The sequence below is a fragment of the Nicotiana tabacum genome, chromosome 21, assembly GCF_000715075.1.
Source record: "Nicotiana tabacum cultivar K326 chromosome 21, ASM71507v2, whole genome shotgun sequence".
NCBI classification, from domain to species: domain Eukaryota; kingdom Viridiplantae; phylum Streptophyta; class Magnoliopsida; order Solanales; family Solanaceae; genus Nicotiana; species Nicotiana tabacum.
The window spans coordinates 59,138,311-59,163,886 of NC_134100.1; the positions used below are offsets into that span (position 1 = coordinate 59,138,311).

The following is a 25,576-nucleotide window of genomic DNA, read 5'->3' on the forward strand; positions in this document are numbered from 1 at the left end:
ACACATGAACTAACAAGCTCAAGAAGATCACTGACACTGATGATTACCTTGAGTGTTGAACTTGAAATGATGTATGTCGTTCTTCAGTTGACGTGCAAAAGGATAGTCTTCTTAGTCCATAGGAAAATTATTTAACTTCATAGTATTCCGATATATTTGGGAGTCCTACACACAGTCAACTTCTTGTTTGACAGCAATCCTAAAGTTCCAAGGACTCCGCGAGTCTTGTGACTATTGTCTATCACTTATGCGAGCAAATATTCTTGGGCAATAATCCTTATTGCATCGAGAGTCCTTTCCATCAATCTAGGACTATAGTAACTTTGTGTAAAAGTTACTATCTTGTAAGAACCGTCAACAGCTACCTTGAGGACCTGGTTCTTAGTACACATTTAACAGCTACCATGAGGACCTCGTTCTTAGTACAAATTCACTGGACACACTTTATTAATCATCAAAACCCTAATTATTAACGATGCAATGGAAAGAGGATATTTTGGACAAGAAGTAACTATCTCGTTAACAGATCTAGTTTCTGCACCGTTTTAATTAGAATCTAGCAACTCACATGTTGATGTTGTACTCAACCAATGCAATTCTTGCCCTCTTCATGTGTCTTAATATATCTATTCTTAATCTGTGACTTTCCTTCTCCAACTCTCTAAATTTAGATGAAAAAAATTCTCACATTAATTGCTTACACATCTCCCAAGAATTCATCTCCATCACACTACTCTACATATCTGAGTACGCGACGTGGGTTTGACATTTAAGTCACTTTATATGTCTGCATTAGATTCAAATCAAGCAAATTACCCAAGTATAAATATGCTCATTAATTTGCAAGTTCATACAACCTTAAGCTCATCACGTTGCTCAAAACAATATGGCCAACTTTAGAACATTTCTTTTGGCCCTAGTCTTCTTTTCTTTCATATCCTTATTTCTGCCTTCTTGCTTAGCCTACAATGTGGTGAGTTATGGAGCTAGGGGCGACGGGGGAACGGACTCGACCACAGCGTTTCTTCGTGCCTGGTCGGCCGCATGCAGCTCCATTAGCCCAGCTAATGTTTATGTTCCTCGTGGAACATTTTTGATAAGAACAGTGACCTTCACCGGCCCTTGCCGGAGCAGAATTGAGTTCCGAGTAGATGGAACTCTTGTTGCTCCGGCAGATTATAACGCCATTGGCCATTCTGGCTTCTGGATTTTGTTTTATAAAGTTAGTAGGCTTTCTGTTTATGGTGGATCCATTGACGCCCAAGGAAGTGCTTTTTGGTCGTGTCGTAAAGCTGGCCGTTCCTGCCCCCAGGGAGCAAAGGTACGTTTATGTTTCTTGAAACACGTAAATATAAATATTACTCGTTTCGTTTACTTTTACTTATCCACTTTGAATTTTGTACGCCCCTAAAGAAACAATAAATAAAGTGCATAATTTACCATGATACCCGTATTAATTGGTGTATAGTCTTAATGAATTTAAAAAATAATTTAGAATGAGTAATTAATGTTAAAGGCAAAACAGGAAAAATAAATTATTTTTTTCTTTATATGCCAAAAGTGACAAGTAAAAATAAAAATTTATTTTTAGAATACTTGACAATTAAAAGGGAACGGAAGGAGTACTAATTAACTTATTATTTAAAGGCTCTTGTCTAATTTTAGTATAGCCGTAAAATGAAATAAAAAACGTAAATCTCTACTTTTAACCTCATATGATCATTGCATGGATTAATGTTGAATGTGCATTTTGTAGCATAAATATGAGTATACTGATTACAAGTTATAGGTTTTTGAGTAACAAGAGAATTTAAAAGAATATTTTTCTTGTGAACACGTGTAATTCGGAGTATGGTTGATAATTTTGACCCTTATAAAAGATGGGACTCTTTACTCCCGGAAACATAGTTTAATTTATGCATCTGAATTTGAAATTATCATCAATGCATGCAAAGTAGAGACCGTAACGGATAAAATTTCTTCTATCATGTTATAAAAAATGCAATATGATAACAACTTTCACATTACTATTCAATATGTTATAAACTCTATGATTGAATTAATTAATGCATGCAGTCAATATCATTCTTTTGGTGCGATGATGTACTGGTAAGTGGATTAACATCAGTGAATAGTCAAACAAAGCATGTGGGTATTGATTATAGCAGCCGTGTTAGAGTTGAGAATTTGAAAATAAGAGCTCCAAGTAGAAGCCCAAACACTGATGGAATTCATATAGAGAATTCAAGAGGAGTTACGATTAAAGGCAGCACAATCAAAACTGGAGATGACTGTATTTCCATTGGCCCTGGCTCCATCAACTTGTGGATCGAAGAAATTGGATGTGGCCCTGGACACGGCATCAGGTCATATTAATTAAATGATTACTTTCATATTACTGTTCATTTTTTCTTTATGCTCAACATACTTCATCCCATTTTCCTACTCTCTGCACATGTTTGGCCTAAAGTCAAAATGTAATGTGAGGCCTAAACTTTTAAAAGATTGTTAAACACTTGAACTAATGAAATTTTGGATCGCAAAAAGAAGCTGAATAAGAATATCAAAGAGAAAGACAAATAAAAGGTAGGGGTTTCTGAAATATGAAGAGATTAGGGAAAAGAAAAATTAACTTTGACAAATTAAGGAAGAAAAGTAAATTTTTTATACGTTTTCTAATAAAAGAGTAAAAAGTTAAATTGTCAAATCAACTTAAATTGAAACGTTGAGAAAACAATTCATCTACCCATTTTTTAGTAAGTCAAATGGCTACTTTATTTATATACCTGTGTTTACCCGAAAAAAGGGGATATAGTTGAATTTATGCGCAGTTCCGAAGATACGTGGTACAACTTAATACAGAATGCTAGGATAAATAAAAGTATGAATATAGATTGGAGAAAAATGTAATCTAGGCCAATCAGTTATGAACAGTAAAATTTAGGATTTAACAAAAATAGAATCAATCTAAGAAACTAGAAAGATCACTCTTGCTTGTAGAGGGGATAATACAATTTTTGATAGTCTCCGTCCTCTAATAGATGCCTCACAAAAATGATAAAATAAGTCCTTTTATAGTGAAGGGGTTTGGCTCCAAGCATAATAAAATAAACATTCAGTGGGAAACCCATGATAAATCAGCTTTTTCATAATTTCTGCCAAGATTCCCTCTAGTGGGATTACAACGGCTTTTGTCTGCGAGCCTGATCTTGCTTAGAACCCTCGATTTTGGTTCGAGCTTGATTTCGGCTCAAACTTGTGATCTTGACTCGAGCTCGATCCCGGTTCGAGCCCTCGAACGGATTACTGGTCGATGTAGGTTGGTTTTTGGATTATCTGCATGATAGATCTACCCGCGCCATGGTTCGATTCTTGTTCGAGTTTGATTATGATATCGATCTCAACACGGACCGGCCTTCCCAGGCTCTAGATTAGTTCGTGTCACCCCCCTTTCGGGATCTTACTTTGATATATCACCCTTCGAACCGTACCGGGCATGCCAAATTCATTTCGACCGTACACAGATAGTCCCCTCGTTTCTCAGAAATAAATATGGCGAGAAACGATATGATTTTTAACCGCTCGATTGGATTATATTTTGTTGATTCCATCAGGTTCGACCATGACGCACATGAACCGCCGTCGCTTTGAACCTATAAATCACTCTCACCTTTATCTTTTACCAATTTTACATCTTCAATCTTCTAAAATTTCTCAATCTCTTCTTGCAAAAAAGCTGTGATTTCTTTCCGAAAGGATCCCTCAATTCTACCAAATCTCTATCACCTCCTTCTGCTCCTTATTTTTGAATTCAAAAAATGGCGAAAACATCGTAAACAGTTCCTCAGAAAGAGAAAGCTTCATCTTCACAGTGTGTCGCCGATGAGACACCGGTGGAACCGCGGCCAGAGGAGTGTGTCCCTGGGGCGTGCGTCCTTACTTCAGATTTTAAAGTTGATAAAGGTTCATCGGTCCCTGGCCGGTGTGAGCCGGTATCGAGGTACATGTGTTCGATTACTGAGAAGCACCTCGATCTGTTAAAGAAGGACTACAATTGGGGTGAAAAAGAAGTGATAATACCTACCCCTGATGAAGACATTACTTCTCACGTGAAAGGGTTTTTGAACGTATATACTTACCCTTTCACTTTGGGTCCCCTCGATTCCGTCGTTATCGACTTCTGTCGACAGTATCAGGTAACCTTAGGCCAGGTCCATCCTTCTTTGTGGCGGATCGTTATTCTGATCCGATATTTTGTGAGCAAAATCGAGGGGATGTCGTTCACCTTTGATCATCTTATTCGGCTATACCGTCCCCGACTTTTTCGGGGAGGGTTAATAAAACTCCAGCGTCGGGCTACCAAAGCTTTGTTCTTGAGTATTGACGAGGACAGGGACCGGGGTTGGATGAGCAGGTTCATTCGAGTAAGGACTTCGGACCTGGTCCCGACCGAAAAGATGCCCTTTCCCGAGGAGTGGAATTTGAAACGTAAGTGTGATTTTGCTGTTGTTTCTATTTTGTTCTTTCATTTGTTCTCTTATCGACACTCCCCTTTTCGTGATGTAGCGGTTCCCTGGATGCCCGGAGCGGTTCTCGACCTCAAGAATTGGGTACGGGCTCTTGTTTCGACTTCCACATATGTCGAGCGCTCATGGCGTGATTTGTCTAAGGGTCGGTGGGAGGCCAAAAACCACGGTAAGCTCATTTCTCGGAATCTGACGAGGCACTTCTCGATATATTTTTGATAAGGTTTCCCATATGCAGGTTTGGGTAAGGATGCGGTCTTGAGACCTCTGTCTAATGAGGAGGATGTCTCGACCTTCGTTCCAAAGCCTGTGAAGGAAAATAAAAAGAAGAGAGCTTCGTTGTCCGAATATCCAAAACCGAAGAAGATGACGGCTCGTAAACCAAACAAGAATGTCATTCCTTTGACCGTAGAATCCGTGTTGCGCCTAAGGGATGAAGAAGAAGAAGAAGAAGAAGAAGAAGAAGAAGAAAATAATGAGTCCATGCTGGCTGTCCGGACGAAGAGAGCCACCGATGCTTCAATGCCAGCTGGATCGATGATGCCCTATGGGGCTCCATCTCGAACTGAAAATATACCGGAGAGTGGTTCCGGCAGAGTCCCCGAACTATCGGATATCGAAGACACCTCTCATCGGAATCAACCCGCAGGGGTTACAATCAGGGAGCCCTTCGAACCCCTCCGAGCCGAGGGGAATGCTCCTAGCGATTCACTTGAGGCAGCAGCGATCGAGGACTCGCCTCTCTTTCCCACTTTTTCCGCAGGGGTTATTCGGGAAGCTCAAGCTCTGGGGGCCCTTAATCTAGATAGGCCTCACGATGAAGAGGATCCGTTGTGTGACCTGTTTACTGGTATCGAGGACGTTGCCGGTGATGAATCGGATCTTTTTCACGGTTTGCGGCAGGCTTTGGACCAAGTGAGTCTTTTGAAAACCTTTTTGTTGGTATTGCCTTTATGCTCGTCTCTCGTTAACTTTGCTCCTTATTTCTTCATAGGCTGCGGCAGTCCATCGAGAACAATGTTCTCGTTCCCAAAATGAGCTGCATCGATACGCGACCGACCTGAAATGCGCTATCGATGAGACGAACTCTCTCAAACTTTCCTTAGGACAGAGAGAAGAGGAAATAAAAGATCTCCGGGCCGAGCTGTCCAAGGCTTATCGAGACCAGAATGATTTGTCTGAGCAGGTAATGATGCTTTTGAAAACCTATGGGTTTGATACCGGAACGGTATCTAACATTTTGATCTCACAGCTGCAGCAAAAAATCGAGATGATAGGGAGGCTGCGTGAGGAGGTCGATGTGATAAGGATGGAATCCTTGCGGTGGAAAGAAGGTATGGACCGCTTTGCTGCAGAAAAAGAGACCGCTCGAGCCCAGTTATCGTCGTATGAAACCCAACTTCAGAAAGTGAAGGAGAAAAACCTAGTTCAAGCAAAGAAAATCAAGGAGCTTGAGGCTCGGTTGGCCTCAGTACTCGCCAAGGCCGAATCCGATACTGAAAAGGCAAAGACTTATGCGGATGCGTTCATGGCCGTCTATCGGGCTGATGCTGAAGCTGCCCAAGTTCAGGCAAGAGAGGCAGCCGAACTTGCTAAGTACCGATCCAGGAGAGAAACCCTCGAGGAGATTCATGCTCGAGGCTTCGATCTCACGGAAGAGATAAAAAGGGCAAAAAAACTCGAGGCTGATGCCGAAGCTCTGGTTTCCGATGATGATGATGACGACGACGGGCGCAAAAGTGGATCTGAGAACCGGGGAGGGAATCTGATAAAGAAAAGACCGCTCCCATTTAAATAAATTTTGTGTATAGGCCTCTTTTCTTGCCGACTTGCTTTTGATTCTGTTTCCTGGGTTGCTGTGATTTGCCTCATGAATATTTCCATAATATTTTAAACCAATTAATCAAACTCGAACCTCGCAGTCTCTTCAACCGAGCGAGTGTCTGCTTGTGCTCGATTTAATTATCAACGATTCGATTTTGAAGAGAATATAGCCCGTGGGCGTGATGGTCGAGCGAGTGTTTGCTTGTGCTCGAATTAATGTAGCCCGTAGGCTTGGTCGAGTGAATTATTCGAACTCGAATTAATGCAGCCCATAGGCTATTTGGTCGAGTGAGTTTTTGCTCGAACTCGAGATAAAAAATAGCCCGTAGGCTTGATCGAGTGAACGATTTGAACTCGAATTAATGTAGCCCGTAGGCTATTTGGTCGAGTGAGTGTTTGCTCGAACTAGAATTAAAGAATAGCCCGTAGGCTTGATCGAGTGAATGATTCGAACTCGAATTAATGCAGCCCGTAGGCTATTTGGTCGAGTGAGTTTTTGCTCGAACTCGAGGTAAAAAATAGCCCATAGGCTTGATCGAGTGAATGATTCGAACTCGAATTAATGCAGCCCGTAGGCTATTTGATCGAGTGAGTGTTTGCTCAAACTCGAATTAAAAAATAGCCCGTAGGCTTGATCGAGTGAATGATTCGAACTCGAATTAATGCAGCCCGTAGGCTATTAGGTTGAGTGAGTGTTTGCTCGAACTCAAAATGAGAAATAGCCCGTAGGCTTATTTGGTTGAGTGAGTGTTTGCTCGAACTCAAAATGAGAAATAGCCCGTAGGCTTATTTGGTCGAAACAGGTTTTGCTCGAACTTGAGATAAAAAATATATAGCCCGTAGGCTTAATGGTCGCATTATATCTTAATTCTTCACATATTATTACACGCCTGGGTTCGAGCCAACTTATACGAGCATGGCTCGCTTCGATAATTTGGCTCTTTACAGTTTTCCTATCGGGACCATGTCGCTGTGAAGTAACTCTCTTACGGGGCCTCGGATATTATCATAAGTGCTGCACGACCAGTGGTTGCCTCATTAAAAACCTTGCCGAAAAACCCATTTGGGATAAAAATCGGTCTTAAGGAAAAAAGAGTGCAACGCGTGCTTTCTGATGAGAGATCCGTCCCCTGTTCGGACTTCTGCAGGGGTCAGTTTCGAGATGTAAACGAATATGGAAAGGTTGTACCTTAACAGTAGTACCGTTTCAGATGTGATACATTCCAATTGCTTGATAACTGTTTGCCGTCTATAACGCCGATCCTGTATGATCCCTTTCCGATGTCCTCGAGTACCTGATATGGTCCTTCCCAATTCGGTCCTAGCTTCCCTTCATTCGGATTCCGGGTATTAATGGTAATTTTTCTTAACACTAAGTCCCCAGGCTTGAAATGGCGGAGCTTGGTTCTTCGGTTATAATACCTTTTGATTCGTTGCTTTTGGGCGGCCATTCGGACGAGGGCAGTTTCTCGCCTTTCGTCCGATAGTTCGAGGCTTGTGTTCATAGCCTCGTTATTTGATTCTTCTTTCGAGAATCAAAATCTGGCACTGAGTTCACCAACCTCGACTGGTATTAATGCTTCGGATCCATATACTAAGGAGAACGGGGTTGCCCGTACTGGATTTTGATGTTGTCCGATATGCCCAAAGGACTTCGGGCAGGATTTCTTGCCATCTCCATTTAGCATCGTTCAACCTCTTCTTTAAGTTTTGAATGACAGTTTTATTCGTTGATTCGGCCTGCCCGTTCCCACTGGGGTGGTACGGCATCGACAGTATCCTTTTTATCTTGTGGTCTTCGAGGAATCTTGTTACTTTGCCGCTAATGAATTGCTTTCCATTGTCACATACTATTTCGGCGGGTATCCCGAACCGGCATATGATATGATCCCAAATAAAGTCTATGACTTCTTTCTCTCTTATTTTCTCGAACGCTTGCGCTTCAACCCATTTAGAAAAATAGTCAGTCATAAATAAAATGAATTTAGCTTTACCTGGGGTCGATGGCAGAGGGCCGACGATATCCATTCCCCATTTCATGAAAGGCCGCGGGGATAGGACCGAGTGGATTTGTTCTCCGGGCTGGTGGATCATTGGCGCAAACCTTTGACATTTATCATATTTACGAACAAATTCCTTCGTATCTTTGCCCATATCGATCCAATAATACCCTGCTCTGATTATTTTTTGGACTAATGTGTCGGCTCCAGAGTGATTCCCGCAAGTACCCTCATGCACTTCCCGTAGGACATAATCGACATCCCCCGGACCCAAGCATACCGCCAATGGTCCGTCGAACGTTCTTCGGTACAGTGTTCCATCTGAAGCCAGAGTGAATCGAGCAGCCTTGGTCCGTAGGGTTCTGGACTCTTTAGGGTCCAATGGGAGTTTTCCATTTTTCAAATATTCGATATACTTGTTTCTCCAATCCCAAGTTAAGCTTGTAGAATTTATTTCGGCGTGTCCTTCTTCGACTACCGATCTCAAAAGTTGAACCACATTTCCCGAGCCCATATCATCTACCTCGACCGATGACCCTAAATTCGCCAGTGCGTCGGCCTCATTATTCTGTTCCTGTGGTACATGCCGTAAAGTCCATTGTTTGAAATGGCACAAAGTGATAAGCAATTTATCTAAATATCTCTGCATTCTACCTTCTCTAACTTCGAAAGTTTTGTTTACTTGACTCATCACCAGCAAGGAATCGCAGTTGGCTTCAATGGTTTCTGCTCCCAAATTTCTAGCCAGCTCGAGACCTGCAATCACGGCTTCGTACTCGGCCTCGTTGTTAGTCAATCTGATAGTTTTAATAGATTATCTAATAATGCCACCCATGGGTGGTTTCAAAACTATGCCCAGCCCGGACCCTTTTACGTTTGAAGCCTCATCCGTAAAAAGGACACATACCCTTGATGATGTACCTGATTTCAACAGTTCTTTTTCGGCTTCGGGTAAGAGGGCTGGTGTGAAATCGGCCACGAAGTCTGCTAGGACTTGAGACTTGATGGCCGTATGGGGTCGATATTCGATATCGTACCCACTGAGTTCGACGGCCCATTTGGCCAGCCGGCCTGATAACTCGGGTTTGTGCAAAATATTACGAAGCGAGTAAGTAGACAATACGCATATGGGATGACATTGGAAATACGGCCTTAACTTCCTTGAGGCGCTTATTAGTGCAAGCGCCAAATTTTCTAGGAGCGGATATCTAGTTTCCGCCTCTCCTAAGGTTCGACTTGTATAATAAACTGGGAATTGCGTACCTTGCTCTTCTCGAACCAGGACACTGCTTATGGCGACTTCCGACACTGCTAGGTACAAACAAAGTTTCTCATCGGTTTTTGGAGTGTGAAGCAGTGGTGCACTTGACAGATATCGTTTTAGTCCTTCTAATACTTGTTGGCACTCTGGGGTCCATGAAAAATCATTCTTCTTTTTGAGTACAGAAAAAAATTTATGACTTCGATCGGATGACCTCGATATGAATCGGCTTAGGGCGGCGATCCGACCCGTTAGTCTTTGCACGGCCTTTACGCTGTCTACGACGGTGATGTCTTCAACAGCCTTGATTTTATCGGGGTTAATCTCTATTCCCCGATGTGATACCATGAAGCCGAGGAACTTGCCCGAACCGACACCGAAGGCACATTTTTCGGGGTTGAGCTTCATTTTGTATTTCCTCAGAATCTCGAACGTTTCCTGCAAATGAATTAAATGGTCCTCTGCGCGCAGGGATTTGACTAATATGTCATCAATATAAACCTCCATTGATTTTCCTATTTGTTCTTCTAACATTTTATTCACTAGGCGTTGGTAAGTGGCCCCTGTGTTTTTTAGCCCGAAAGGCATCACATTATAACAATATGTCCCATATTTGGTGACAAACGAGGTTTTCTCCTGGTCCTCCGGGTTCATCTGTATTTGATTATACCCGGAATAGGCATCGAGAAAAGTGAGGATCTCGTGGCCGGCCGTGGCATCGATCATGCGATCGATGTTGGGCAATGGAAAAGAATCTTTGGGGCATGCTTTGTTCAAATCCTTATAGTCCACGCACATCCTAAGTTTGTCCCCTTTTTAGGGACTACGACTACGTTGGCTAACCATTCGGGGTATTTTACCTCCCGAATGGACCCTATTTTGAGAAGTTTGGTTACCTCGTCCTTTATGAAGGCGTTCTTTCTATCGGACTGGGGTCTTCTTTTTTGCTTCACCGGCCTGAACCTGTGGTCCAAACTTAGCTGATACGTCGTTATGTCCGGCGGGATCCCTGTTATATCTAAATGGGACCAGGCAAAACAATCGATGTTATTGATAAGAAATTGAACGAGTTTCTTCCTGAGTTCAGGGCTCAGCCCCGTTCCCAAGTATACCTTTTGCTCGGGCCGGCGCTCGATTAATACGACTTGTTCTAGCTTCTCGATCGTTGATTTTGTGGCATCAGAGTCATCAGGAGTTACGAAAGATCGAGGGACCCTTTGGTCTTCATTCTCTTCGACTTTCTGGTTGTCAGGCTGGGTTGGAGTCACTGTCTGTGATTGCTATTTGGTGTCCTATTCTCCTTCCGGGCCCGGGCCCTTTATCGGCAAAAGTGAGGACATTGGTTTGGCTTCATCGACGGCGAACATTTCTTTTGCGGCTGGCTGCTTCGCGTATACCGTTTTGACATCTCCCGATGCCGGAAATTTAAGGATCTGGTGCAGGGTCGAAGGCACGACTCTCATGTTGTGGATCCATGGCCTTTCGAAAAGGGCGTTATACCTCATATCGCCTTCGATCATGTGAAACTTTATTTCCTGGACAGTTCCGGCCACATTTATTGGCAAGGCTATCTCCCATTTGGTGGTTTTTCATGCCATATTGAACCCGTTTAGGACCAGAGTTGCAGGCACTATTCGATCCTGCAGGCCGAGCTGCTCTATTACCTTCAATCAGATGATGTTAGCCGAGCTACCTGGATCGATCAACACACGCTTAATCTTAATTTTATTTACGAGTACGGATATTACCAGTACGTCGTTGTGAGGTTGGATGACCCCTTCTGCATCTTTATCACCAAAGGACAAAGTCCCCATGGGTGCGTACTCTTGAGTCCGAGATCGCTTTTCCCTCACCATCGATGTTTTAGTGCGCTTAAGCATCGGTTCCCGGGGGGTATCGGTGCCACCGATGATCATGTGGATAATGTGTTGTGGTTCTTCTTGCTAGTTCTGCTTGCTGACATCCCTACTTCTAAAATGGCTCTTTGCTCTATCACTCAGAAACTCCCGAAGGTGCCCTTTGTTAAATAGGCGAGCTATTTCCTCTCTTAGCTGCTTGCAATCTTCCGTTCTGTGGCCATGGGTTCCATGGTATTCGCACGTTTGATTGGGATTTCTCCGGGAAGGATTGGTTTGCATTGGTTGGGGCCATTTAGTGTCTTCGATACGTCTGATGGACGATACGAGAGCGGATGCGCCAACGCTGAAGTTATACTCTGATAATCGAGGTGCTTCTATAGGCTCAGCATATTTTGTCGAAGCCGCTCTTACTCATAAACCCCCGAGAATTTTGTCCCCGATCAATTCTTTGACTGTTCCGAACTACATTGCGTGTTGAACCATTATTTACTCGATCGGTGATGTATGGTCGATATCGGTCTCTGTTTGACCTTTGTTCTCTGTCGATCTGCTTTTGATTAATAATTGTCCTGTTCTGATGAACAGGTCCGTACGGGGTCCCCGACTGATCGTCCTCGACCCTAATTTTTGATTGATATCGGTTATGTACATCTGCCCAAGTTACCGCCGGGTACTCGATCAAATTTTGCTTCAGCCGATGTGATTCTGTCGAACTTAGCTCGTTCAATCCTTGGGTGAAAGCTTGTATGGCCCAGTCGTCGGTGACTGGGGGTAATTCCATACGTTCCATTTGAAATTGGGATACGAATTCTCTCAGCATTTCTCCCTGCCTTTGCTTTACTTTGAAGAGGTCTGATTTTCTCGTTGCGACCTTTATGGCACCAGCATGTACTTTTACGAACGAATCTGCCAACATGGCAAAAGAATTGATGGAATTTGGTGGTAAATTGTGGTACCAAATCATAGCTCCTTTCGAGAGGGTCTCCCCGAACTTTTTCAATAGCAAGGATTCAATCTCGTCATCTTCCAAATCGTTGCCTTTTATGGCACACGTGTAAGAGGTGACATGTTCGTTAGGATCGGTCGTACCGTTGTATTTAGGAATTTCGGGCATACGAAACTTTTTGGGGATTGGCTTCGGTGCCGCACTCGATAGAAAAGGCTTTTGTATGAATTGTTTTGAATCAAGCCCTTTTATCATTGGCGGAGCTCCCGGAATTTGATCGACCCTGGCATTATACGTCTCTACCCTCTTGTCGTTAGCTTCGACTCATTTCGTGAGTTCCTCGAGCAGTTTAGTAATTCCGGGATTAGTCCCCGATTCCTGCTCGTTAGATTTTACTATGGCAGGCTCTGTTCTGGGGGTGACCTCTCGAAGTGGGTTGGAAACCGACCTGCTTTGTGCGCGAGTTTGGCTCTGTAGCTGAGCTATTGCTAATTGTTGGGCTTGTAACATCTCGAAGATCATGCGTAAGCTGGCCCCGATCTCCTACGGGTTTTGGGTGTCTTGGGCTACGGATCGAGCACCGCCCTGAATTCTTCTTTCCGGTTCGAAACGCTGGTTCGCTTCCAAAGCAATTTATGAATTGACATCTAGTGGTATTCCGGCTCGAATCTCGGGTAGTGCCAAGTTGTTGGTTTCATCTTGAAGGCCAGCTTCGTAATCGGTCGGCGAAGCCATTTGGTCGGTGGCTATTCATAGCCGAACCTGAATTGAAGGTTGTTTTCGGAAATAAGTGACCACTATTATCCTCGGCCCCACGGTGAGCGCCAAACTGTTTACTCGAAAAAAGGGGATAGAGTTGAATTTAGGCGCAGTTCCGAAGATACGTGGTACAACTTAATACAGAATGCTAGGATAAATAAAAGTATGAATATAAATTGGAGAAAACGTGACTTAGGTCAATCAATTATGAACAGTGAAATTTATATTTTAACAAAAATAGAATCAATCTAAGAAACTAGAAAGATCACTCTCGCTTGTAGAGGGGATAATACAATTTTTGATAGTCTCCGTCCTCTAATAGATGCCTCACAAAAATGATAAAACTAGTCCTTTTATAGTGAAGGGGTTTGGCTCCAAGCATAATAAAATAAACATTCAGTGGGAAACTCATGATAAATCAGCTTTTCCATAGTTTCTGCCAAGATTCTCTCTCGTGGGATTATAACGGCTTTTGCCTGCGAGCCTGATCTTGCTTAGAACCCTCGATTTTGGTTCGAGCTTGATTTCAGCTCGAACTTGTGATCTTGACTCGAGCTCGATCCCGGTTCGAGCCCTCGAACGGATTCCTGGTCGATGTAGGTTGGTTTTTGGATTATCTGCACGATAGATCTACCCGCGCCATGGTTCGATTCTTGTTCGAGTTTGATTATGATATCGATCTCAACACGGACCGGCCTTCCCAAGCTCTAGATTAGTTCGTGCCCTCCCCACTTCGGGATCTTACTTTGATACATCACCCTTCGAACCGTACCGGACATGCCAAATCCATTTCGACCGTGTACAACCTGAAAAAAATTGATTTCTTTATATGATTAATAATTTAACTTGTGGCTCAAATATGACGTTCATCTTGATAGTTTGTTTTACTCTTGCAGCATCGGAAGTTTGGGAAGCAGTAATAATGAAGCTGGAGTTGTGAATATAACAGTAACCAATTCGGTTTTCACAAAGACACAGAATGGTGTTAGAGTAAAGTCATGGGCAAGACCAAGTGGTACCTATGCTAAAAATCTCATGTTCAGAAATCTTATAATGAGGAATGTTGGGTACCCCATAATCATTGACCAAAACTATTGCCCTGATAATAGTTGCCCTCATCAGGTATATCATAAATTTATCTCCAACAAAATTTCAACTTATTTCGTCTACTTTTCTTTTGACCACAATACAAAGACCAAGTGTAATAACGCTAACACGGTATATGTAAAATTTAATTATAAGGATAATTGCACCTTTCATTCCCCAGTTATTGGTAAATTTTGATTTTAGACCTTGTGATTCTTCACTAAGAATATTTAACCTTGATCGGATTAAGATTGTGCTTTGATCCTTTAAAATTTGTCGTATTAAAATTATTTTTAGAGCTGAAATATGGAGTAAGAATACACATTTAACATAATTAATGGGTAGTTAAAATAGTTTTAACAGTTAATAATTCCTTAAATTTGTAATTGTTCACAACCAAAAATCAAATTACATATTTCAGTTAATTGAAGGTTAAATATGCTTAACAAAATTTCACAAGGATTAAAATCAGAATTTGTTTATATTTGAGGGACTAAAAGTGCAAATTGTCCAAATTTATATTACATAAATTGATAATGACATCATTCTAATTTATCTAAATATAAAGCACCATAAAAGAATAACTAACATTACAACTGTCATTTATATATAAATAAACTTACTGTTTTCTGTGACATGAATATAGAATTCAGGAGTAAAGGTGAGTCAAGTAACATACAAGAATGTGAAAGGAACATCGTCCACACAAGTAGCCATGAAATTTGATTGCAGTTACACAAATCCATGCACCGGAATCAAACTGCAAGACATAAAGCTTACTCACATTGATCGCCTAAGAAGACCAGCAATATTGTACTGTAGAAATGCAAGGGGAAGACATAGCGGCACAGTCATTCCCAAGGGTTGCTTCTGAAAGAATGAAGAAAAAAAAGCAGAAAATGATTCGTAATAGTTAAAATTAACATGTTGTACCTTGTATTAATTAAAAGTATCTGGATTGTCTTTAAAGGATTTAGTCAAGTTATTATTTTATCTATAGTATCCTAGGGGCCTCTAGAAAAATTAGTTTTGGGGAAGCGAAAGAATCTCCATTGTATCTATATATGTGTTATTGTGTTGAACAAGAGAATGATAAGAAGATAAAATACAAATATACATGTTGTTAAAACAATTTAGCTGTTATAAAATATTATATTATGTAGTGGATGTTTATAACTTTTAAATAAGTTACTCCCGCTACTCTTCTCCATTAATTTCCCACTACTTCTTATCATTATGGTTGTAACTCCCACACCTCCATAACATTCTCCATGATCTTCCCTCATGATCTTAATAGTTAATACCATATTTATGACATCCTTTTGTATTACCTAAATATCATCCTATAAATAGAGGGTTTGGTGATCGCATTGTATACACTTGAATACATGGAAGAAATAAGAATCTCTCCTCTCTTTCTCTCTATATCTCTTATTTTTTCTTGTTTTATATTGTTATTTTGAGCTAAGTTTATTAACACGTTATCAGCACGAAACTCTAATTTTTTTTTATTTCAATTAATATCTTAAAGTACGAAGATAACCAAGTCCATTGTTGAACTACAAAAATGTTGACTACCTAGAATCATGGGTGAAGCTACCTTCCACCGAGGGTGGTCAACTGACCACCCTTCGCCGAAAAATTATACTACGTATAAGGTAAAATATTATTTATTATTGATTAAAAATAGACCTTGAACATCCTTACATAGCCCACTGACAGAGGTTTGAACACCCTTGTTGAATTTTCTGGTTTCGCCACTGCCTAGAATCAATTAGGTTGCCAGTGGAAGCTCGAGTATTTCATATGTGAATCAATTTGCTTCAATTGTCGAGAGAGTGTTTTTTTTCATCCTTCCTATAAATTCTAATTTTAATATTTGGGATTTAAGATTTGGTATTATTCATATTACACAAAATACAATATTATTTGTGCAGGAAAATGAGCTTGTTGAATCAAGAAGAACCATATCCAATCTTTTGATTTGCTTTTGTATTATACGTGTCTGTGGGCAGTCACTTTTTGGCGATTGATGGAAAATATACAGTGACGTGGGTCATTAGAATTAGAAATTTGATTTTCATAAAAAAGAAAAAAAATTGACAGTGTTGTAGATTAAACGCAAGTAATTTACGCTGTTATTCATATTAGTTGTGACCTTCGCTGCAGTGTTATCTAATACTCCTCGTGATTAAAGGCTCAAGGGTGATGCACTATAGCCTATTATGCCAAAGGATGAGGATAAGATGGTGGGTTTTAAGTCACAACACATCATGAGGTTAAGATATTGGATTTTGAGTCCTGATACATCATGATAATAAAATATTGGGTTTGAGTCTCAGCATATTATGGTATGCCATACTTTTATAAGGGTAAGACATTGGGTTCTAGTCCCAATGCACCATATTGATGATATAATGATGACTAATGCAAAATAATATACTTTAGATAAAAAGCTCGTCCCACTGGATATGCTCCATTCCCTGAAGAGAATATGTTAGTAGTGCATAATAAGTCTAAATGAAGACAAATGGTTGACGAATGAACATTGGTGTGGCAAATGATAAAATAATAATAATAGTCATCATTATGTTAAGTACAAAAGGAAGAACAATAAGGGTTCTTAAAATAATTCTTCAAAAGGTGAATGCAATGTTTACTATCAAATTGGTATGAAAAAATAATAAAGTACATCGAGATGATTATACTCCATTCTTTGAAGAGAATGTGCTTATGCATGATTGAATAAATATTACAACTCACATCTATGGGAGGTTTGAGAGAAATAAAGATAATGAACATTACTGTGTGGTTACATGAATATGTCATTGGCCGCGTACATGTGGTACGCCAAAAATATTTTGCCATGCCTTATAAAAGGTTATTAAAAGCAAAATTAAAGCAAGAAATAATTTTGCTTATGATGATTTTGACCATGATAATTATTATGATATAATTTTCTCCGTAAATGAGACATTCACCATATGGATGGTATGACAAAAGATTTTCTAGTATAAAATTAATTAAGAACTCCGGAAGAACTAATTTGTTACTATCTGAATAAATAAAATTGTTCTTGATATTGATATTATAGTAAGTCTCAAAAGAAACTTTTTGAGTTTCAAATGTATAAGCCAAAGTGGTTGGCATATTGAGACTATAAATTAAAGGAAGATTGAATATCTTTATATTACTATAATCATACCGGGTAAATATAAAAGGTTACCCGACTTTTCTTCTATTTGTACTAAACAAGTATAAGCATGATGATGCAATCACATGTCACAAGTAAAATAGAGGTTTACTGAAACAAATATTAGTTGGCATAACCGTTTGGCCATCCCGGTTCAATTATGATGCGAAAATTAATTGAGAATTCACATTGGCATATATTGAAGAAATAGAAGATTCTTTAAGAATTCTCTTGTGCTGCTTATTCTCATGATATACCAGCTAAGGTTGGGATTCAATCCCTTGATTTATGAATTGAATAAAAGGTGATATATTTATGGGCCTAGTCACCTGCCATGTGGACTATTTACTATTATACGATTTTAATAGATGCATCTATTGTATGGTCACATGTGCGTTTGTTATCAACTTGCAGTTTAGATTTTGTAAGGTTGCTTGCTCAAATTATTGGAGCATAGTTCCAGTATGTAAATTATGATGATTTATCTTGATAATACTGGTTTAAATCCAAGTTGATTTAGCAGAAATTGTATGCCTCCAATTATAGCTAAACCATTGGTGATGAGAACAAAACTCCCAAAACATAATTTGGTACAATATATATTATTTAATATACAACATCACTTGTACGCATCTAGCCAATAAGTTAAGATAAATTCTCCCTATCATAATTGGTTCAGGGTCAAGAACCAAATAATTTTCATCTAGAGATATGGATGTATTATATGATTTAATTGTCCTACCATAATGCACAAAGATGGTCCTCAAAAGAATGTTGGGATATGTATTGGTGATCGTAACATTAGGGGGAGAAAATGGGCACCTGAAAAAATAATACATGGAATGAATTATTATGTATACATCTAGCTCCTCGTACAAGAAATGTGAACTTGAAGTTCAAGTGATAATTCATTTGCAAAATATTGCCAGACACATTTGCTGACCCAAAGCTAAATATCATATTTTAGCTACTAATGCTTCAAATAGAATAAAGTCCATGACGGCCAGAGTCATTGGCACGCATGAAGCGAAATAAATCAATCGGTTCCAAAGATAAAACTCCTTGAAGAAAAAGAATGTATATTTTGAATAGACGATCAAATCCTCTAAACTTTTTCAAGGCACGTGGCTATCCTACCACAAAATTCATACGCTACTCTGCCACTCCCACTTCGGTTAAACCATCTCCTTAAGCAACTTCTCGACCTCTGCTCTTCATACTTGACCTGCTAGTAATTCAATCACCACGAGACACCTCCCACCATGTCCTTCCTTCTCCTTTGCTGCCAAATACTACCTCAAATCATAATCCATTTTTGTAGCACCCGAACGGATAAATTGCCACCAACTCTAAGCCTCCTCAAAGATCATCTTTCTGGAGCCATCAATACGAAAAATACTGATTCGACCCTGAAGCCACCTTACACTGCCATCTCTAATAATCGCTGCTCAGGCACCATCCAGCAATACCCTACCCCGAAAGCAATTCAAAGGAGACCATAACACTGAGCAGCCTCAATGCGTTCCAATAAGGATGACTACACCACGTCACAAATGAGAATTTCTACCAAGTTCGAAAATATCCGATCTCGCTACTCCATCAACCGGGGCCTTAACATCCATAGTCCAATTGCCTCTCCTCTGCTGGAATTAAATGCCGAACCTCTAAACTATGAACTGAGTAGTCCTCCTTTCGATTCATTCATTGATGTGACACATAAATAAGCACCTTATCATTTATACCAACACCGCCCGATAACCACTCATGAACATCATAATGCACCGTGTATAGCCGCAAAATCGTAGGAAACACTAATTATTGCACTAAAATGACAGAACATCCCTCCACGAGGCGACAACAATAGCCCAATTGAATACGTAGGGAAAAATATCTTGCACCACATCTGCAGTACCATTACAACTCCACGATGCCCAATTGATAACCAACGCTCCAGTCGCATAAGATTGAGTAGGAAGGAAATGAAGGCATAAGCTTCATGGAATCAAATCGCACGGCGAGGAATCAATAAGGTAAGTGCTCCTAAATGCCCTGTAGCCTCTCGAAGATAAGTATAGACGTCTCCGTACTGATCCACAAGACTCTACTAGACTTGCTCATGACTCGTGAGACACAAATGAACCTAGAGCTCTTATACCAAGCTGTCACGACCGAAAACTAACTATAGGCCGTGATGGTGACCAACGTCGCCGTTAGGCAAGCCAACGATAAACAATGACATAAATGTTCATTTTATTACTTTCGAAATCATAAATTTTTATTAAGTATGGAAATTTACACCTTTAAAATTCAAGGGTACATACATAATTAGTATTTCATAAAATAAAAGGTGATAATAATATGCAAATCCGTAAGCATCAACTAGAATATCCTCAAAATCCGGTGCCACAAGTGCATGAGCATTTACTAAGGAGTACAACAATAATACAACATCTGTATGGAATGTAAATAAGACATGATAAAAGTAAACAGTACGACGGAGACTCTGTGAGCTGCAATACATAGCCTGGAATGTAGCTCACCATAAAGTCTTCTCAGCAGCTGCGCCTATGTGCCCAGATGTCCACCAAATGAACATGTCAGATCCTGCATATTTAGTACAGAAGTATAGCATGAGTACGTAAATCAACGCGTACCCAGTAAGTATCTAGCCTAACCCTAGAGAAGTAGTGACGAGGGGCCGACATCGACACTTACTAGAGGTCCAATAAAGCAGTATGCTAAATCCTTAACAGATATGAAGCACAACAGCAATAGTGGGATAAAACGGTAACCAACATAATCTTTCAAAATTTCTTTTAACAATATAAATTTCTCAATCTCGTATTCTATCTCAATAGCTCGAAAAATATCAAATGCCAATGACAAATGAATAAGGAATACCATATGAAATGCCAGACATCAATGGAAGGATAATCTCGTGAATATTCGGACTGCTAGCGATATAATGCACGATTATGCTGAGGTCGTACGGCCCGATCCAGAATAATATGTACAATGCCGAGGGTTGACTGACACGAACCATAGATGCATCTATTATACTGCTGAGGCGTTCGGCCCACTCCATAAGAAATGAAGAGACTTATCGAGTTACGAGGCACGTACTTACAACATAGATACATGTGCATAATAGTGAATATACCCCTTTATGTTTATCAAATATCTTAGCAACAACTCAAGGTGATAAAGCTTGGCCTAATATATATATATATATATATATATATATATATATATATATATATATATATATATATATATATATATATATATGTTTCTAAATCAATTTCAATTAATTAAGCTAGCAAAATGAGTCCAAACAATTCAAATATTATATGATAAAGTCCTAAATCTACCTGGACATAAACATGCTTTAGCTACGTACGGACTCTCGTCACCTCGTGCATACGTAGCACCTACAACTAGTAGCACATAACAATTACATCACCCAGGGGGTATTTTTCCCCTCACAAGGTTAGACAGGAGACTTACCTTGCTCCGAAGTTCCATAATCGGCTCCCACGCCTCTCTAACACCTCAAACCAATGTCCACCGATCCAAAACTAGTCAAACAATGTGCAAATCAATCAAAATATACTCCAATGAGTATAATTTAGCAATTTATAATGATTCTCAATTCCGCTCGAAAAGTCAACAAAGTCAACCCTCGAGCCCACGTGCCCGGATTCCGAAATATTTTGAAGATAAACTTTACCCATGATGCCACGAACTCAAATATATAATTTATTCCAAATTTCATGTAATTCCGTGGTCAAAATAAAAAACATATAATTTCTAGGTTTTTCTTCAAAATCCTAAAAATTTTCACAAATTTTCATATTAAATCCTTATAGAATCAATGTAATTATCTTCCAATATGTGGGAATTACTTACCTTGTAATAGATGATGAAAATCTCCCCTTGAAGCTCTCCAAAAATCGCCCAAACCAAGAGAGAAATGGAAGAAATGAGCCAAAACCCGAAATAAACTGAAGTGCCCAGACCCTTCCTCTTCGTGATCATGAAGACCAATTTCAGCTGCCCCATATTTCCCTCTACGCGAATGCGACAACAGCCACGCGATCGCGAACCTCTGCCTTATCAGCCTACGTGACCACGAGCCCAGCTCCGCGAACGCGAAGGCCAAACCTCCATGCCTCAGACCAATGCCTTCCGCGATCGAGAATGTATCCATGCGATCGCGAAGAATAACTTCGCCAGCTCCCAGTCAACACTACGCGATCGCGATGAAAACCCCAAACACCAGAAAACCAGCAATCACAAACAAAGGAAAAATGGTCCGAAGTCACTTCGAATCACACCCGAGGCCCCCGGGACCCCGTCCAATCACATCAACCAGTCCCAAAACATAACACGAACCTGTTCGAGGCCTTAAATCATACCAAACAACATCAAAACCATGAACGACGATCAAATCCTCCTTTTAACTTTCAAACATTCAAACTTCGACGAACGCGTCCGAATTACTCTTAAACATTCCGGAATGAAGCCAAACTTTACGTACAAGTTATAAATCACGATACGAACCTATTCCAAGGCTCCGAACCTCAAACGGAGATCGATAACCCCAAAGTCCACTTCAAATCAAACTTAAGAAATTCTAAAACCTTCAAAATGCCAACTTTCCATATTAAGCGCTGAAATGCCCCCGGATCATCCGATACTCAACCCGAACATACGCCCAAGTTCGAAATCATCATACGACCCTATTGGAACCTTCAAATCCCAATTTTGAGGTAGTTTACTCAAAAGCCAAACCCTGGTCAACTTTTCTAACTTAAAGCTTCCGAATTTAGAATTTTCTTTCCAAATCAACTCCGAACTTTCCGAAATTCAATTCCGACCATACGTACAAGTCATAATACCTGAAGTGAAGCTACTCAAGGACTCAAACTGCCGAACAACGCGCTAGAGCTCAAAACGACCGGTCGGATCGTTACAATTAGAGCTTGTTCAAAATAAAAATTTGAGCGTACAATAGAATATTTTGAAGAAGACAAAGGATAAACCATGGCTAGCAAAAGTGGACAATCTATTGCTCAATTGTCTGTTCCTACGTTGAATAGGGGAAATTATGATTTTTTGTATTTACATCCCAAACTGTGTTGAAATGACAAGATTTATGAAAACTCTTTGAAAGTGAATATGAAGAACAGTAAATACAACGACTCTTTCAGAAGCAAAATGTCACGACCCAAATCTAGCATCTAGGTCACAACAACCAGTAGGCATTACGCGAACCCTCTATACTAAACATGCTTAAGAATTTAGAATATGAAGAAAGAAATAATACTCATCAAACTGTCTCAATAGATATAAAAGCCGGCAATAAAGGTAAAATAGTGTGTAATATCCCATACAACCCGAATAAGACTAAGTCACTAAAATTTGATTACAAAGAATGAGACGCAACTCGAAAAGGAATGTCCGAATTGAACAAAAAAGATAGAACTGATGTCGCCTCACGAACAAATGATGGCTCACCTCAACTGGAAATGCTAGGTATTGGCTAGAATGGATTCACTGCTCAACAGCCAGATCTGGATCAACTGGACCTATGCACACGCAGTAACTGTGAGTCTAAAATACCCAACAAGATCATCGACTCGCCCTCCTAGCTTACTTCTGGGAATTGTTTTAAAAATGGCGGGTAATATATACATATGTTATAGCTAAACATTATAGGCATAAAAGCAAATATGCAAGTAAAGTAATTAAACTGGAATCATAAATACTAATATGAATGTAGGCATGATGTCACTAAGTACGAAGCTGCTATAGGACCACTCAACTCATGTGCTGGTTTCAACGATATATCATACCTGAGATAAATAATATGCTGCTGGCTCAATGGAATTATCATACTCGAGCTAAATAATATGTTGTTGACTCAAGGGCATCATCATACCCGAGCTAAACGATATGCTGCTATGTGATAATGCATGCTAAACAGCTAAACAAATATCACAAAGAAGTGAAAACATGTACTGAAGCTACCTACGTCATAAAGTATGCTAAGTAGCCAAACAAGTATCACAACGAATTAAAAAACCGCTGAAAGTATCATAAAAAGTATATATATGCATGCTAGGTCCAAGATAAAAGCTTTAAACTAGTTATCCAAACTCATGCTTGCTCACGCACATGAACAGGAAAGTTTAAAAGTATACAAGTTCACATAAAGCATGCCTTTTTAAGGAAAAACATGCAAACGAAGAATTAAAATCTCACATACAAAACTTTCTCACATACAAAACTTTACTTCAAACCTGCACTTGATCCCCAACCCTAGATCAAATAACCTCCAATGCCCTCAATCTATTCAAAATTATGAATAATGGATTCAAATTAGTCTAGGAGAGTCATTCCCATTATTTTAGAAAGCTTAAAATCCAAAGTCAATATTGGGTCAATACAAATATTGGTTCTAGTCAACTCAGTCAAAACCAAGAAAACCCTTCATAAACTATATACTCATAAGTTACAGTAACAACAAACTCAGCATAATTACATAAGTAGGGTATTAGGAGGATAGTATGTACATAGATCTTACCTCTACCTTGAAGGCAGAAAGAATATCTCTAATAGACCCTCAGCTCAAAGAAAGATGAAAAGAAACCATTAGCAATAAGCAGTAATAAAAACAAGATAATAAGAAAACTAAGCGAAAGGAACCACATGTTGTAATAGAAATTCTTACACCCATAAGTTAAGAAACTCAAATCTATAATCAAAATCTAAACTTGATATCTTTTACAAACTCAAATCATCATAAGTATTTTTTTCTTTTCAAGTCAAAAATCCTCTTTTCTATCTGTCAGGACCCAAAATCCCACGATTATCGTGATGGCACCTAATCAAACCCGTTATGTAAGCAAACACCTACAATCAACTAAAACAAGACAAACAAAGGATAATCTACTGTCATAATATAGATAAAACATAAGTAATCTCATGATCAAACCAACACTATCAAATGTAGAACTCCCAAAATATGGTAGTACGAAGTTATGAGATACTAAGATGAAATACAACTGAGTCTCATAATGCAAGAATACTATATGAAATAAGATAAATACTATAAAGGAGAAGATGAGACTCCATAAGCTATAAACCAAGTGCAACAACTCATCACGAAATCTCCAGATGTAGCTACTAAACGCACTTTTGAACGATGTTGGGACTGATACCAAGATCTGCATAAACATATGCAGAACTGTAGCATGAGTATGAAACCACGTGGACTCAATAAGTATCAAGTCTAATATCTAAGAAGCAGTGACGAGAATTTTTAACAAAAAATATGATACTCACCTTCATAATCTGAACATTTCATAATAGCATAGAATCTCAGAGAATAATCAAAATCACAGGTATAATAATAAAGAGTGCAAACCAGAGATAGGAAAAGCACGCTTCTCAAATAAGACAATCAAAACGCAATTAAATAATCTCTACGCCAGCATATAAAGATGAAATGCACCAAGTAGCACCTATAAAAATGCTTTTACATGAGTCTAGGATGTTTATACATACTCAAGACTCAATCATAATCAATATCTAGCACATCTCATGTGCCCTAACATGATCCAACACATTCCATGTGCTCCAACACGATACGCATATCACCTACGCTCACAGGGCCCAATGTAACATGGGTAAGTATCGTACTCTGGAGGGATGGATCCATATCCAAGCGCCGCACAAAAACTCATCTTTCTACAATATATCTATATCACTATAAGCACATAGTATAAAGCATTGTGCCATAACAATATTAATTCGCTCACAATGACCAAATGTGCTATAATCATATCAATCTGTATCAAGATCTCCATCTCCAAGGATATATATATGCTCAAGAAGTAGCCAATAAGATGCACAAGGACATAATAAATAATGATGTGGATGTGTGTTCATGATATAAAGTATGACTACGGCTAAATCAAGTATATCAACAGTCTCAAGAATAGTCTATCATGAATAAGATGTCATAATCTAAAATACAATCTCTAGTATGAATAATTATTCTCACGTACTCATACAATCAAATCAAGTATAAGTCAAAAAAAATACACAATCAAAC

At 39.6% G+C, this 25,576-nt stretch overlaps 1 protein-coding gene across 1 annotated transcript; it reads left to right on the forward strand.

The window, feature by feature from the left end:
• Positions 1–803: 803 nt before the first annotated feature.
• Positions 804–15,355, forward strand: LOC107793811 (polygalacturonase-like). Its single transcript, XM_075242349.1, has 4 exons — positions 804–1,321; positions 2,077–2,366; positions 14,072–14,297; positions 14,908–15,355. The coding sequence occupies exons 1-4, from the start codon at positions 887–889 to the stop codon at positions 15,133–15,135; spliced, it is 1,179 nt and encodes a 392-aa protein (XP_075098450.1). The 5' UTR covers positions 804–886; the 3' UTR covers positions 15,136–15,355.
• Positions 15,356–25,576: the final 10,221 nt, after the last annotated feature.

Bases quoted from the DNA above. Each gene is read 5' to 3' on its own strand.
- LOC107793811 (XM_075242349.1), top strand. From the start codon at position 887: ATGGCCAACTTTAGAACATTTCTTTTGGCCCTAGTCTTCTTTTCTTTC. The intron at 2,367-14,071 runs GTCATATTAATT...TTACTCTTGCAG, and splicing joins GGCCCTGGACACGGCATCAG to CATCGGAAGTTTGGGAAGCA. The intron at 14,298-14,907 runs GTATATCATAAA...ACATGAATATAG, and splicing joins ATAATAGTTGCCCTCATCAG to AATTCAGGAGTAAAGGTGAG.